The 16,595-nt window shown below is 49.0% G+C and overlaps 1 protein-coding gene across 1 annotated transcript; it reads right to left on the bottom strand.

Annotated features, from left to right (window-relative positions):
- Window positions 1-1,928: 1,928 nt before the first annotated feature.
- On the bottom strand, window positions 1,929-9,693 carry LOC306942594 (man(5)GlcNAc(2)-PP-dolichol translocation protein RFT1-like; the record flags this gene model as incomplete). Its single annotated transcript, XM_079528601.1, has 4 exons — window positions 1,929-2,649; window positions 5,057-5,476; window positions 6,453-6,692; window positions 8,036-9,693. 4 exons carry the CDS (start codon window positions 9,691-9,693, stop codon window positions 1,929-1,931), a joined length of 3,039 nt encoding a protein of 1,012 aa, XP_079384727.1.
- Between the last annotated feature and the right edge of the window lie 6,902 nt (window positions 9,694-16,595).

Here is a 16,595-nt window from a genome sequence, read left to right as displayed (position 1 = left end):
CATGATGTGTCCTAGCGATGACATCAGGGAACGACAGTTTTCTACCTCTGGTCTGCTTTGAGGCAGGACTCCAGAGAAGAAGGGAAGATATAACCTCATTGTCAGCTCTGTAGCAGTGGCCGGAAAACTGTTCTTCTGGATCGGACTAGTGAAGAAACACGGGGAAGGTTGGCGTATATTAGATTAGTCGATGGGTGGACTAGTGAAGAAACACGGGGAAGGTTGGCGTATATTAGATCAGTCGATGGGTGGACTAGTGAAGAAACACGGGGAAGGTTGGCGTATATTAGATTAGTCGATGGGTGGACTAGTGAAGAAACACAGGGAAGGTTGCCGTATATTAGATTAGTCTATGGGTGGCTCTTCCAAGACAGATTTTGTGCTTTCATTAGAAGGCGGGTGTAAGTGCCATCCAACCGTTTCTCTAATTTCTTTGGAAGTGTCCATGTCTCGGAGCCATAGAGTAGAATATTTTTGAGTGATGCAACCACTCACACAGCAATGTCCCTATGTCCACGTACATGTCCCTATGAGTACCAGTAGGGGCAAAAGTGGCGCTGTTGTGCTAGAAACAGAGAGCGAGATAGTGTTGCACTGTTGCCTGCTAATTAAAGAGAGAGAGAGAGAGAGAGAGAGAGAGAGAGAGAGAGAGAGAGAGAGAGAGAGAGAGAGAGAGAGAGAGAGAGAGAGCAAATCGGCTATTTTTGACACAAACATTGAATTAATACATTCACATTGACAATCAATGGTCCCCAGCTAAATGACAGTGAGTTGGTATAACCAAATGGACCCTTATAGACTTTTAACTCTTGAGAGTGTAAAATGAAACCAATAAATGAGTCCATTTGGTTTCATTTTACGCTCCCAATAAGAGTTAAATTATTGTTAAACATCTGAATTACACAATTTTCAAGAATCTAGTCAAAACAAACATGAAATTCTCTTCATTGTTAATGGGATTTAATGTTTGCGTTAGGGACAAAACAAACATTCATTTCCCTTCATTGTCAATGGCGTTTTTAAAACAAACATTTAACTAAAAACCAAACAGTAAACCTTGTATATAGGAGGGCTCAAAAACTAAAAAGATATCTTTAGTTTTGGGTCTGAGAGACTTATAAAACTCCTCAAATGGTGAATAAATAGTGGGCCCTGGTATCAGAATGGTTGAAAACCACTGCTTGAACCCATCCTGGGCGGGAACCCCTTTTGGTGTTTTAAGCATTATGTTATACTTTAGCTATTGAAAAATAGCAGATCTACAAGCTCGTAGGTCTGCTAAAGTACTCTCTGGTCCTTTAAGACATGGAGGTGCTGTCTGACTGTCTCGGCATGCCGTCCAGCCCATATACTTCTCTCAGCCGTCAGGCCAGCTCGGCTGGTATTCCGACATACGTCATTGAACATTCCTCAGTCAGACGGACAGACAGGCCGAGAGGCAGCAGGTACTCCCACCGTAGTAGTAGTAGTAGTAGTAGTAGTAGTAGTAGTAGTAGTAGTAGTAGTAACTTACTTATTACCGTACGACAAACCGGAGGTCATATAACATGCAGGGAATTTGACTGATAAAGCTGTCGACCCCCCCCCCCCCCCCCCCCCCGCCACCACAGGCCTGCTTTCAGATGGATGTCAATGAAGTTGACGTGGTGAGTATGGACGGCTCTTAGAGCATTGGCTGATCAGACATAGATATATGACATACCTAACATATATATGATATTATATATATATGACATACATACCTAACATATATATGATATTATATATATATGACATACATACCTAACATATATATGATATTATATATATATGACATACATACCTAACATATATATGATATTACTTTTACTGATCAGAATGCCAGTTCTGATCTACTCTGAGCTATTATTAAAGTGTTTATTATTACAACGTAAAGCAGGTCACACTCATTACTGAGAGTAACGTCGTGATGACCTCCGTGAAACGTTGCTCATTTTGTTTTGTGAAATGTCGATTTTGAAAAAGAAAACGTGCGTTGGGACAGCTCTGTGACAGGGTGCGTTGGGACAGCTCTGTGACAGGGTGCGTTGGGACAGCTCTGTGACAGGGTGCGTTGGGACAGCTCTGTGGCAGGGTGCGTTGGGACAGCTCTGTGGCAGGGTGCGTTGGGACAGCTCTGTGACAGGGTGCGTTGGGACAGCTCTGTGACAGGGTGCGTTGGGACAGCTCTGTGACAGGGTGCGTTGGGACAGCTCTGTGACAGGGTGCGTTGGGACAGCTCTGTGACAGGGTGCGTTGGGACAGCTCTGTGACAGGGTGCGTTGGGACAGCTCTGTGACAGGGTGCGTTGGGACAGCTCTGTGGCAGGGTGCGTTGGGACAGCTCTGTGACAGGGTGCGTTGGGACAGCTCTGTGACAGGGTGCGTTGGGACAGCTCTGTGACAGGGTGCGTTGGGACAGCTCTGTGACAGGGTGCGTTGGGACAGCTCTGTGACAGGGTGCGTTGGGACAGCTCTGTGACAGGGTGCGTTGGGACAGCTCTGTGACAGGGTGCGTTGGGACAGCTCTGTGACAGGGTGCGTTGGGACAGCTCTGTGACAGGGTGCGTTGGGACAGCTCTGTGGCAGGGTGCGTTGGGACAGCTCTGTGACAGGGTGCGTTGGGACAGCTCTGTGGCAGGGTGCCACAGAGTATGTATGTATGTATGTATGTATGTATGTATGTATGTATGTATGTATGTATGTATGTATGTATGTATGTATGTATGTATGTATGTATGTATGTATTTGGTTAAAATGGGTAAGGTTTTAAAAAAGGCAAAAGCATGCTCTGTTGCACTGGCCTAAAAGTGGGTCCTCTAAAACTGCTTCAACGTCTGAGAATGTGTGTTTGGTTCATTAGCCACCAGATGGCATACCTTATAAGTATGTATGTATGTCTGTATGTCTGTATGTATTTAAAAGGGGGGCTTTTTTGTAAAATCCCAGCCTACAATACCTTAATATATTTAAAATCCAAAGTAAGGTTACCAGTGAAGGGCAACCTGCCTATTCACTGGGGACTATGCAAGGCAGAGGCGTCCACCCCCCTGAGTCCAAGTTAGACTAGACCGCATACCTAAACCATGGTCCGAACCCATCCTCTAAAACACAATGGTAAAATGGATATACTTGGTAAAAAATGGACATTAATAAAACAACCTAAAAGAGTAAAAGTTCACAGCAAGGCCTGGATACAATTTATTTAATTGAACAGAAAGATGAACATAAAAATGAATGAGGTGTGAGTGTACTATGTGGGTGTTTGATAGTCAGCTTCTTTCATTTAGACCAGTGGGTGTTACTGTTTGCAATTTATTAATCCATCTATGCTCCATTAGTTTCCGCTGTCCACTGGTCCATCGGACTCCACATTCCAGACCTGAAACGATGAGGTTAGCAATGGGATGGGATTGAAAGTGTGTGTACAGGGTAGTGTGTAGGTCTGCTCGTTTGATGTGATATAGGTGTTGTTTGAGGCGTGTTTCTAATGTGTGACTGGTTTCTCCTATGTAATGTTTATGACATTGTGTGCAGGTGATGATATAAACTATATTGGGGGTGGTCAGAGACAGGGGATCCTGAATGGGGGAGGAAGTGTGACTATGGGGGTTGTTGATGAATTTGCGGGGCTTAAAATGGAGTGTATGTGGCTGTGGGGGCTTGGGAGGTAAAGTGGAGAATGTGGAATGCACAAGGAGGTCTCCCAGGTTCCTGTTCCTTCTGAGTGCAGAGATGACCTGATGTGTTTGTAGTGGGGGGTAGGATTGTTGTGTAGTGGCGAAGTTCTGTTTGAATTTATGGTGTAGTGGTTGGAGAGTATGTGAGAATGTAGTTATTAATGGGACTAGTGTTGTAGTGGTAGAGGAGCCGGTGGACTGTATAGAGTGAGAAGAAGAGTTGGAGAAGGGAGGACATAGAGGAGAGGGTAATGCGTGGGCCCCGTCCAGGTCCGCCCCCGTCCCCGCGCCAGAGAGAGGCCTCTGCTCCTGTTGCATGCTCTGATGTTGCTGGGGAGGAAAGCTAGGGCTGAGGTTAGGGTTAGAATTAGGGGTGGGAGGGTTAGGGGTGGGCGGCAGAGTGTTTGTGGAGAGTGACTGGGTTGGGGAGAGAGAGGCCAGGGCATTGCTCCTGATTGTACGCAAGAACCTCTTGCTGTAGCCTCTCCTTCTGAGGACTGTGAAAAGTGTCTGTGTGGCTTGATTAAAATGTTCCCTATTGGATGAAATCCTGAAAAACCGAATGATTTGTGATTTGATGATTCCTGCAAAGGTGTGCTTTGGGTGGTAGCTGTGTTTATGGAGTAGTGCGTGTGTGTCTGTGTCCTTAAAATATATTTTTGTCAGTAGTCGTTTATGTGTATGATCTATTGTATGAAAAAATACGGTGGTGTCCAGGAAGTTAATCTCTGTTGGATGAATGATGTGTTTGATGGTTATGGAAGCATGGTGTGTGTTCAAAATCTGTAAAAATGCATCAAACTGTTGTAAGGTGTGTGGCCAGAGCCCTATGATGTCATCTAAAACTTACTTATTACCGTACGACAAACCGGAGGTCATATAACATGCAGGGAATTTGACTGATAAAGCTGTCGACCCCCCCCCCCCCCCCCCCCCCCGCCACCACAGGCCTGCTTTCAGATGGATGTCAATGAAGTTGACGTGGTGAGTATGGACGGCTCTTAGAGCATTGGCTGATCAGACATAGATATATGACATACCTAACATATATATGATATTATATATATATGACATACATACCTAACATATATATGATATTATATATATATGACATACATACCTAACATATATATGATATTATATATATATGACATACATACCTAACATATATATGATATTACTTTTACTGATCAGAATGCCAGTTCTGATCTACTCTGAGCTATTATTAAAGTGTTTATTATTACAACGTAAAGCAGGTCACACTCATTACTGAGAGTAACGTCGTGATGACCTCCGTGAAACGTTGCTCATTTTGTTTTGTGAAATGTCGATTTTGAAAAAGAAAACGTGCGTTGGGACAGCTCTGTGACAGGGTGCGTTGGGACAGCTCTGTGACAGGGTGCGTTGGGACAGCTCTGTGGCAGGGTGCGTTGGGACAGCTCTGTGACAGGGTGCGTTGGGACAGCTCTGTGACAGGGTGCGTTGGGACAGCTCTGTGACAGGGTGCGTTGGGACAGCTCTGTGACAGGGTGCGTTGGGACAGCTCTGTGGCAGGGTGCGTTGGGACAGCTCTGTGACAGGGTGCGTTGGGACAGCTCTGTGACAGGGTGCGTTGGGACAGCTCTGTGACAGGGTGCGTTGGGACAGCTCTGTGACAGGGTGCGTTGGGACAGCTCTGTGACAGGGTGCGTTGGGACAGCTCTGTGACAGGGTGCGTTGGGACAGCTCTGTGACAGGGTGCGTTGGGACAGCTCTGTGACAGGGTGCGTTGGGACAGCTCTGTGGCAGGGTGCCACAGAGTATGTATGTATGTATGTATGTATGTATGTATGTATGTATGTATGTATGTATGTATGTATGTATGTATGTATGTATGTATGTATGTATGTATGTATGTATGTATGTATGTATGTATGTATGTATGTATGTATGTATGTATGTATTTGGTTAAAATGGGTAAGGTTTTAAAAAAGGCAAAAGCATGCTCTGTTGCACTGGCCTAAAAGTGGGTCCTCTAAAACTGCTTCAACTTCTGAGAATGTGTGTTTGGTTCATTAGCCACCAGATGGCATACCTTATAAGTATGTATGTATGTATGTATGTATGTATGTATGTATGTATGTATGTATGTATGTATGTATGTATGTCTGTATGTCTGTATGTATGTATTTAAAAGGGGGGATTTTTTTGTAAAATCCCAGCCTACAATACCTTAATATATTTAAAATCCAAAGTAAGGTTACCAGTGAAGGGCAACCTGCCTATTCACTGGGGACTATGCACGGCAGAGGCATCCATGTATGTATGTATGTGTGTGTGTGTGTGTGTGTGTGTGTATGTGTGCGTGTCCCTGTGTCTGTCCGAGCACAGAAAGCTGCAACACGGTCGGTGACTTTGTCATTTCTCGACCGTTTCGACAGTGTACAAGTGGAACCAAATGGACCCGGTATAAGGGTCTGTTTGGAACCAAATGGACCCGGTATAAGGGTCTGTTTGGTTCCATTTGAACCAAATGGACCCGGTATAAGGGTCTGTTTGGTTCCATTTGAACCAAATGGACCCGGTATAAGGGTCTGTTTGGTTCCATTTGAACCAAATGGACCCGGTATAAGGGTCTGTTTGGTTCCATTTGAACCAAATGGACCCGGTATAAGGGTCTGTTTGGTTCCATTTGGACGCTGTGAGAGCTACAAACCTGTACGAGTTCATTTGGTTCCCTGATCGGTCTTGCTGGGGACCGGTTCAGAACCCTGACCGGTTCAGAACCCTGAACGGTCTAGCTGGGGACCGGTTCAGAACCCTGAACGGTTCAGAACCCTGAACGGTCTCGCTGGGGACCGGTTCAGAACCCTGAACGGTCTCGCTGGGGACCGGTTCAGAACCCTGAACGGTCTTGCTGGGGACCGGTTCAGAACCCTGAACGGTCTTGCTGGGGACCGGTTCAGAACCCTGAACGGTCTCGCTGGGGACCGGTTCAGAACCCTGAACGGTCTTGCTGGGGACCGGTTCAGAACCCTGAACGGTTCAGAACCCTGAACGGTCTTGCTGGGGACCGGTTCAGAACCCTGCTGGGGACCGGTTCAGAACCCTGAACGGTCTTGCTGGGGACCGGTTCAGAACCCTGAACGGTCTAGCTGGGGACCGGTTCAGAACCCTGAACGGTCTTGCTGGGGACCGGTTCAGAACCCTGAACGGTCTTGCTGGGGACCGGTTCAGAACCCTGCTGGGGACCGGTTCAGAACCCTGAACGGTCTTGCTGGGGACCGGTTCAGAACCCTGAACGGTTCAGAACCCTGAACGGTCTTGCTGGGGACCGGTTCAGAACCCTGAACGGTCTTGCTGGGGACCGGTTCAGAACCCTGCTGGGGACCGGTTCAGAACCCTGAACGGTCTAGCTGGGGACCGGTTCAGAACCCTGAACGGTCTTGCTGGGGACCGGTTCAGAACCCTGAACGGTCTTGCTGGGGACCGGTTCAGAACCCTGAACGGTCTTGCTGGGGACCGGTTCAGAACCCTGCTGGGGACCGGTTCAGAACCCTGCTGGGGACCGGTTCAGAACCCTGAACGGTCTTGCTGGGGACCGGTTCAGAACCCTGAACGGTCTCGCTGGGGACCGGTTCAGAACCCTGAAAGTTGGTTCAGAACTGGATCCAAAACATGGCCGCCGGTTCCATGAAACCACCAGGAGTTCCATGAATCTAGAATGGAACCAGTTCTGGAGCCATTCTTAAAGATGGAGTGCCACAATTTTCTCAGTTTTTCATGTGTCTATGAGGTGACAGTACTTTATTAGACACCCTGGGGTCGTTTTTATGTGCAATGGTGTATTAACTTTGTATTTAGGGTTTCTTCCTGGGGGCCGAACCCTTGACAGTCAAACGGGCCAATGAAATAAACGGTAATATAGTGACATCACATTATCAGCCCCTCCCGTAACCCCTCCCCCTTTATCATACAACTACAGCTGTGGGTGCGGCTTCAGTTCAGGTGGATCGCCACCCATCACCACCCACCAGGCAAACCAGGCATACTTAATGAACTGGTGGGCGTGTCCACATAAAAGCATGATTTTAACAAATACAAGAACTTTTTAGAAAACGTTCTTCCCCCTTATATTATAATAATACCTGATGATCATGTTATAGGGTGGGAAAAAATCGTGGCACTACATCTTTAAGTTCTTTTGGTGGAAAACAAGCCTCTCTGAGAAGCACAGGTCCAAAAGTATTGAGCATTGAACTGCACAAGAAAATCCCCGTCCACTCATTTAATGCAACAGCGCTCGGTTTCTGCCCCCTCAATGTCGTAACTCTTCTATTAGATGGCTCCGGTCCTGACTAGACGAGTTTCTTCCCGTCGCTGTGAGGCAGCAGCTGCGTCCTGACGAAGTGCACCAGCTTGTGCTCGGTGCAGAGCACGGTGAGCAGCACGGCGGCCAGGCAGCCGGCGCCCACGCCCAGGTGGGCCATCCTCCACAGCCAGCCGCCGTCGCAGCAGAAGCGGCCTTCGGACGCAGCCGTGAGCGCGGCGCTGAGCGCCAGCGCCACCAGCAGCGCTGGCGAGGGCCGCAGGCCCCGCAGTGGCCGCCACTGGCTCTGGCGGAAGTAGCGGCGTATGTAGGCCAGGCCGTAGAGCGCGCGCAGCGCCATGTTGGCGCAGTTGGCCAGCACGAAGCCCAGGCTGCCGGCGACGTGCGCCAGCGCGTACGCCAGCAGCAGGAAGGCGGCCGACATGCCCAGCATGACCGGGTTGTACCAGTCCACCTCGCGGTGGCTCATGGCGGCGAACACGAAGCAGTCGGTGACGCCGTTGACGGCGAGGAGCAGCACGTAGAGTGCGTAGCAGCGCAGCAGCGCGGGGCCCTCGCCGCCGCTCAGCTCGGGGCCGCCGTAAGCGTCCAGCGCCAGCGTGGCGTAGGACCAGCCGAAAACGGCCACCACCAGGCCGCTGACCAGCATCAGCTTCAGCAGGCACTCCAGGGCCTCGGCGGCCGCTGCCACCTCCTCGCGCTTCTGGTGGCGCGCGTCGTGGCCGCGCTCCAGCGCCTTGGCGAAGAACACGTAGAAGTTCTCGCCGACGGGCTGGAAGACGGCACGCGCCGCCGCAGAGCCCAGGTTGGTGACGGCGTGGTAGACGCCACGCTCGTCCAGGCCCAGCACCTTGGTCAGCGTCAGGTAGCGCTCGGCCTCCGCCAGCGCCTGCCGCAGCAGGGACTGCCAGAAGAAGCTGAGCGTCAGGCGGGCCATGGCGCGGTCGATCAGCGGGTCCCCGGGGTCCCTGCGCCACGGCAGCAGGTCCCACGCGGCACGCACGGGGAAGAAGCGGTCGGCGCGACGACCGCCGGCGCCGGCTCCGTCCGAGGAGGCCAGGAAGCGTCGGAAGTAGGCACCGTAGCACAGCACCAGGAAGGCCGAGTACGCGAGCTGAGCCGCGGCGAAGATGTACAGGCCCCAGCCGGGCGCCGACAGCACCAGCAGCACGGTCAGCGCGCACTTGGCCATCACGGCCAGGCTCTCTGCGACCACCTTGAGCGTGACGAACATGTGCGCCTGCGACAGCAGCCAGAAGGGCTCGGCCAGCAGCTCCAGCACAGCGGCCCAGGCGATGATCTGCACCGCGGGGCCGTAGTGCGGGACGACGACGGCCACCGCCTCCACGGGCGCGTCCAGCAGGTACAGCCACACGGCCACCAGGAGCAGCGCCCACACCATGCCCAGCGGCAGCAGCACCAGCCACAGCAGGTTGATCACCTGCCGCCAGTTGTGGCCCGAGCCCGACGCGCGGCTCAGGCAGGCGCGGCGGAAGGCCTCGCGCGACAGGAACACCAGCGTGCTGTAGAGCAGCGTCAGGCTGCTGTGGCACGCCTTCATCTCGCTGGACACCAGCCACAGCGTGAAGCCGTTCACCAGGAAGGTGAGCACGCGGAGCAGCATCTGCAGCGAGATGTTGTAGGACGCCAGCCGGGACGCCTTCCGCAGGATGCTCCGGGACGGCATCGTGAAGACTTTGACTCCACCTGCTCCCTATTTACGGACCGTGGGAGATTCCCCTTTCCTTCCTTCCTTCCTTCCTTCCTTCCTTCCTTCCTTCCTTCCTTCGTGCCTTCCTACGATGGGATCTGACGGACACAGGGCGATAGCGTTAGGTGAAATAAAACGGCCACGTTGGATTCAGCGTTGTGGCGACTACTGACGCAGCTGGATCGATACCTATAAGTTGACAAATGACACGATGTCATTATGTGATGATGTAACGCAGGTCCGCCCCCAACGTCTATGACCTACTGGTGTCGCCATGGCGTCAGGCGCAAACAAATCAGTCAGCTCCATATATGGAGCTCTACAACTATCACTATACCGTAAATTAACAATCGCAAAGGGTGCGAGTGCCCGTGGGAGCCTGGGGGCCCTGCCCAGAGGGCCCCCACTTTTGTGGCGGTTCTGGACAACCGTGGGTCTGACCGACTCAACACTGGGAATTGCACTTATATTGTCATTTATAAAATTGCTGAGAAACTGGCACTTTTTTTTTTTTTTTTGGCTTTCGCCTTTATTTTATATTTTTTATAGAGGTACAGACAGTAGGCTGACAGGAAATGGGGAAGAGAGATGGGGGAGTGTCATGCATGTAAAGGCCGTCGGGATCAGAGTCGAACCCGCGGCACACTGCCAGACTCAGGCTACCGGCCAAGGTGCCTGGACCGCTGAGCCACGGCCCAGGCCAGAAACTGGCACTTCTTGTCTCTCGTGCGTGCAGAAGACCCCAACACGGTGTAGTGTCTGGCCCTGAGACTAGTCTCTCGTGCAGAAGACCCCAACACGGTGTAGTGTCTGGCCCTGAGACTAGTCTCTCGTGCAGAAGACCCCAACACGGTGTAGTGTCTGGCCCTGAGACTAGTCTCTCGTGCAGAAGACCCCAACACGGTGTAGTGTCTGGCCCTGAGACTAGTCTCTCGTGCAGAAGACCCCAACACGGTGTAGTGTCTGGCCCTGAGACTAGTCTCTCGTGCAGAAGACCCCAACACGGTGTAGTGTCTGGCCCTGAGACTAGTCTCTCGTGCAGAAGACCCCAACACGGTGTAGTGTCTGGCCCTGAGACTAGTCTCTCGTGGAGAAGACCCCAACACGGTGTAGTGTCTGGCCCTGAGACTAGTCTCTCGTGCAGAAGACCCCAACACGGTGTAGTGTCTGGCCCTGAGACTAGTCTCTCGTGCAGAAGACCCCAACACGGTGTAGTGTCTGGCCCTGAGACTAGTCTCTCGTGCAGAAGACCCCAACACGGTGTAGTGTCTGGCCCTGAGACTAGTCTCTCGTGCAGAAGACCCCAACACGGTGTAGTGTCTGGCCCTGAGACTAGTCTCTCGTGCAGAAGACCCCAACACGGTGTAGTGTCTGGCCCTGAGACTAGTCTCTCGTGCAGAAGACCCCAACACGGTGTAGTGTCTGGCCCTGAGACTAGTCTCTCGTGCAGAAGACCCCAACACGGTGTAGTGTCTGGCCCTGAGACTAGTCTCTCGTGCAGAAGACCCCAACACGGTGTAGTGTCTGGCCCTGAGACTAGTCTCTCGTGCAGAAGACCCCAACACGGTGTAGTGTCTGGCCCTGAGACTAGTCTCTCGTGCAGAAGACCAAGCGAGTGCCGAATTTAAAGTTGTTGGGGCGAACGTTTCTCGAGTTGCGTGGATTACAGACGTACAGACAGACTTGTCTGTCCGTGCATTTATAGTTAGATAAACATACATTTATTGAATTCATTAGTTCCTTAATTCATGTGTGCCGTAATAAATAATTTGCTAGCGTGTGTTAAGTTTCTCATTGTGTGGATGTATTGTTATAGGTCTTGATTGATTCATTGAAAATTTGTATTAACAGTTTGCAGAATTACAGTACATTACAAGCACAAACTCAATACAAAGGCTGTTAACTGTGAGTGGACGACCCAATTAAGCATTACACTTGTTTACAACAGGGTCAACCATGTTCAATTCATCAAAAAACTATAAGTAGTAGTAGTAGTAGTAGTAGTAGTTGTTATTATAACTTCACTTGTCACTATAAGGTAATGTGCTCCGTTCTGCCCAGTGTGTGTGGCGTTTTACAATTGGTGACGTTAAGAATGGACCACTCCGGTGGGAGGGGTCCAATGATGCAATGCTTTTATTTGAGTTAAAAAAAAAACAAGCACATTCCTTCATGTATCATCTATTCTACACACCAACATCACATAGTACAACTACTTATACATTGTTCACATATCATACAAGTATTATAATACATTGTGAGAGACACTCTGCAGTATTTAGTCGTTTCCCCCCCTATAAATGCTGAACATGGTTTGACCCTCTCGTCTCTGTGGCGTCATCACTTCACTGTTGCAGCTTGTTGCACGTCCAGTCTTGAGCGGATACGGAAACAGACCGTTTTGTCTTTGGTTTGTGTGCGTGGAAGACGACCGGATACAGTAGGGCGGGCTTTAGACCGGATTTGGATGGTGAACAGTCAAAATCCCACAGTTTACTGTGTTGCCATGTCTGCTTATGGTTAAGCGACTTTGGGCTTATTTCTGTGTAAAGTTGCTTGTTTGATTGAAACTGTTATTCACAGTATGTAAAAAATAATAGGTACATTTCAAATGAAATACAACAAGCTGATATAACCAGAAAAAGCACTAAGACTTGTTTTCATCAGGGTCCTCCATTTTCAATTCATCAGAACTTTTAAAGATGTACAAATATACAGTGCACTTTTATGAAAAAACAGGAAATCATCATATATACAGTTAAAAGGGGGGGGGGGGGGGGGGAGGACAAAACATGTAGGCCTACAGTGTGGAAAGGTAGGGCCAAGGGGGGCCAAGGGTGTAACTTTTTTTTATAGGGGCCAGTTTCGAATTGAGAGCACTTATTTGGTCTTGTTGTTTCTGTTGTTAAAATTTTTAAACAAATATTGTTATTAAAAATAGCAGATCTACAAGCTCACACAACCCAAGCTCAATCATCCATGTGACGCGTTGTGAGCTTGTAGATCTGCTATTTTTAATAACAATATTTGTTTAAACATTTTAACAACAGAAACAACAAGACCAAATAAGTGCTCTCAATTCGAAACTGGCCCCTATAAAAAAGTTACACCCCTACATTTCTAAATAATGTAGTTGCTTCTTCTGGGCTTGTTTTCATAGACCTGGGCTGCTTATTTCTCTCACACAATCTGGCAACACTGTAGTGTTGACATTCACACACAGCCAGCCGGCCGGGCTGTCCACCTCATCATCATTATTATTATTACATGAATTAAAAAGAACATTAATGTATTTATTCAGTCAAATGAAATAATTAAAGTAACGGAATAAGAACACCAACATGACGGAAGAACAGACCGTGGCCGCGGCGGTGGGCACGCCGCCGCAGGGCGACTTCAGCGCGGCGGCGGAGGCTTACTACAGCCGGGCGGTGGAGACGGTGCTGGATGTATGTGGTGTTGTTAGCATGTAGCATGCTAGCCTCGACGTTCACACTACTGTCTGTTGTTAGCATGTAGCATAGCATGCTATCCTGGGTGTATGTGGCACTGTGTGTCTGTTGTTAGCATGTAGCAATTGATTGATGAATTTAACAGATTGCAGAATTACAGTACATTTCAAGCACAACTCAATACAAAACTGTTGACAGTGCACGACACCATAAAGTATTAATTACATGATTGAATAGTTCATTAATATAACGAAGCACAGTAAAGTATACAGTTCAATACAAGGTCTGCTAATAGGATTTACTACCCAAGAAAAGCACTATGGCTTGTTTCCATTGCGGTCCTTTCTTTTGTACTCAATTCATTAATCGTGCTTTTGTTGTGATGGTGTGACATCTGTCCGTGTGAACTCTGTTTACTTTCATCTGCTACTGTGTGTGTGTGTGTGTGTGTGATTGATTGATTGAAGTATTTATTAACAGTTTGCAGAATTACAGTACATTTCAAGCACAACTCAATACAAAAACTGTTAACTGTGGGACGACACCATAAAGTCCACCGTTTTCAAGTCATAACATTTAGAGACGTACAAATAGACACTTCTATATAGTCAAAAACAGGAAATCCTCATAAAGGAGGTAAAAAAGGGGAACAAAAACATACAGTGAGGGGGGAAAAGGGGTGGGTGGGGGATTCGGATTTTACGGGGCCAGTTTCGAATTGCAGCTGTCTGTAGGTGCCCTTTGAGAGCGGTTTTGAAGAAGTCAATCTTAATGGCAGTTGGTAGGGCGTTCCACATTTTTGTGTGTGTATGTGCGTGTAAATGTAAACTACAGTGGATGTTGTCGGATCTGATGTGAGCATCTGTGACTGTGTGTGAGCAGCTTGTAGATCAGTCATCTGTGACTGTCTGAGCAGCTTGTAGATCTGTGACTGTCTGAGCAGCTTGTAGATCTGTGACTGTCTGAGCAGCTTGTAGATCTGTGACTGTCTGAGCAGCTTGTAGATCAGTCATCTGTGACTGTCTGAGCAGCTTGTAGATCTGTGACTGTCTGAGCAGCTTGTAGATCTGTGACTGTCTGAGCAGCTTGTAGATCTGTGACTGTCTGAGCAGCTTGTAGATCAGTCATCTGTGACTGTGTGTGAGCAGCTTGTAGATCAGTCATCTGTGACTGTCTGAGCAGCTTGTAGATCTGTGACTGTCTGAGCAGCTTGTAGATCTGTGACTGTCTGAGCAGCTTGTAGATCTGTGACTGTCCGTGAGCAGCTTGTAGATCAGTCAGATATACATTGATCATGTATTGATAACGTGTTCTTGGCTGTGAATGATGGTTGATCTGTATCAGTCTGTTTCAGCTGGTACTACAGTTAAACCATGTGATCTCTACTGTCAGAGCAGGGCTTCTCTTTTGCAATTCCGTTGTGCAATGCCTATTGACAAAAGCAGTGGTTTACATTTCAACCTTTTTCATATCAAAGTCCATTTGACCACCGTTTGATGACATATAGCCTCTCGGACCCAAAACTAAAGAATATGTTGTTGTCATTGGATAAGATTTTATCCATAATTTCATGCTGTATTGATGTTGGTACCATTAGGAGAGACAACGGGCAAATGTCGATCAAAATAACAATTATTCTACATTCTCTAATCGTGTAGACTTCTTGTAAAATAAGTATACTCTTGAGAGCGTAAAATGAAACCAAATAGACATAAGGGCTATAAGGGTCCATTTGGTTAGCAACTCATTTAGCTGGGGACCAACCTTCCACTCAACCAGTGGTCCCTGGACCAGCAGTTAGTCACACACCACCATGACACACCACCACAACCAGTGGTCCCTGGACCAGCAGTTAGTCACACACCACCATGACACACCACCACAACCAGTGGTCCCTGGACCAGCAGTTAGTCACACACCACCATGACACACCACCACAACCAGTGGTCCCTGGACCAGCAGTTAGTCACACACCACCATGACACACCACCACAACCAGTGGTCCCTGGACCAGCAGTTAGTCACACACCACCATGACACACCACCACAACCAGTGGTCCCTGGACCAGCAGTTAGTCACACACCACCACAACCAGTGGTCCCTGGACCAGCAGTTAGTCACACACCACCACAACTTTACTGTGATTGTTTCATTTTTCAACTTTATTGTCACATCACATCTTTACAGTGTAGAGTAGAGTGTGCTACTTTAAACAAGGTCAATAGTCACATGAGTATAGAGTGCAGAGAGAGCATTGTAGTGCCTCAAAGAAACTAATCTACCAAGTAAACAATGAACATAGCATGTATTAGACAGGTACATTTCTGGTGTTGACTTTTCTAGTTGCAGTCAGGTGCTAGAGACTCTTTTATGAGTCTCTATGTAGGATGTGTGGAGCGTTGTCCAGGGTGTTTTAGGGAAGGGAGGAGAGTCTGGGACGTGTGGAGCGTTGTCCAGGGTGTTTTAGAGGAGGGAGACGAGTCTGGGACGTGTGGAGTGTTGTCCAGGGTGTTTTAGAAAAGGGAGAAGAGTCTGGGACGTGTGGAGCGTTATCCAGGGTGTTTTAGAAAAGGGAGAAGAGTCTGGGACGTGTGGAGTGTTGTCCAGGGTGTTTTAGAGAAGGGAGAAGAGCCTGGGACGTGTGGAGCGTTGTCCAGGGTGTTTTAGAGAAGGGAGAAGAGTCTGGGACGTGTGGAGCGTTGTCCAGGGTGTTTTAGAGAAGGGAGAAGAGTCTGGGGCGTGTGGAGCGCTGTCCAGGGTGTTTTAGAGAAGGGAGAAGAGTCTGGGACGTGTGGAGCGTTGTCCAGGGTGTTTTAGAGAAGGGAGAAGAGTCTGGGACGTGTGGAGCGTTGTCCAGGGTGTTTTAGAGAAGGGAGAAGAGTCTGGGACGTGTGGAGTGTTGTCCAGGGTGTTTTAGATAAGGGAGAAGAGTCTGGGATGTGTGGAGCGTTGTCCAGGGTGTTTTAGAGAAGGGAGAAGAGTCTGGGACGCGTGGAGCGTTGTCCAGGGTGTTTTAGAGAAGGGAGAAGAGTCTGGGATGTGTGGAGCGTTGTCCAGGGTGTTTTAGAGAAGGGAGAAGAGTCTGGGACGCGTGGAGCGTTGTCCAGGGTGTTTTAGAGAAGGGAGAAGAGTCTGGGACGTGTGGAGCGTTGTCCAGGGTGTTTTAGAGAAGGGAGAAGAGTCTGGGACGCGTGGAGCGTTGTCCAGGGTGTTTTAGAGAAGGGAGAAGAGTCTGGGACGCGTGGAGTGTTGTCCAGGGTGTTTTAGAGAAGGGAGAAGAGTCTGGGACGTGTGGAGCGTTGTCCAGGGTGTTTTAGAGAAGGGAGAAGAGTCTGGGACGCGTGGAGCGTTGTCCAGGGTGTTTTGGGGACTTTGAATGACCAGAGATATATCCCTCCCCTCCCCCCTCAGGTTGTGTCGGCGCT

The sequence above is a fragment of the Electrona antarctica genome, assembly GCF_951216825.1.
Source record: "Electrona antarctica genome assembly, chromosome: 18".
Taxonomy (NCBI): Eukaryota; Metazoa; Chordata; class Actinopteri; order Myctophiformes; family Myctophidae; genus Electrona; species Electrona antarctica.
Note: the sequence above shows the minus strand (reverse complement) of the source record. Positions and strands in the feature narration are given on the sequence as shown.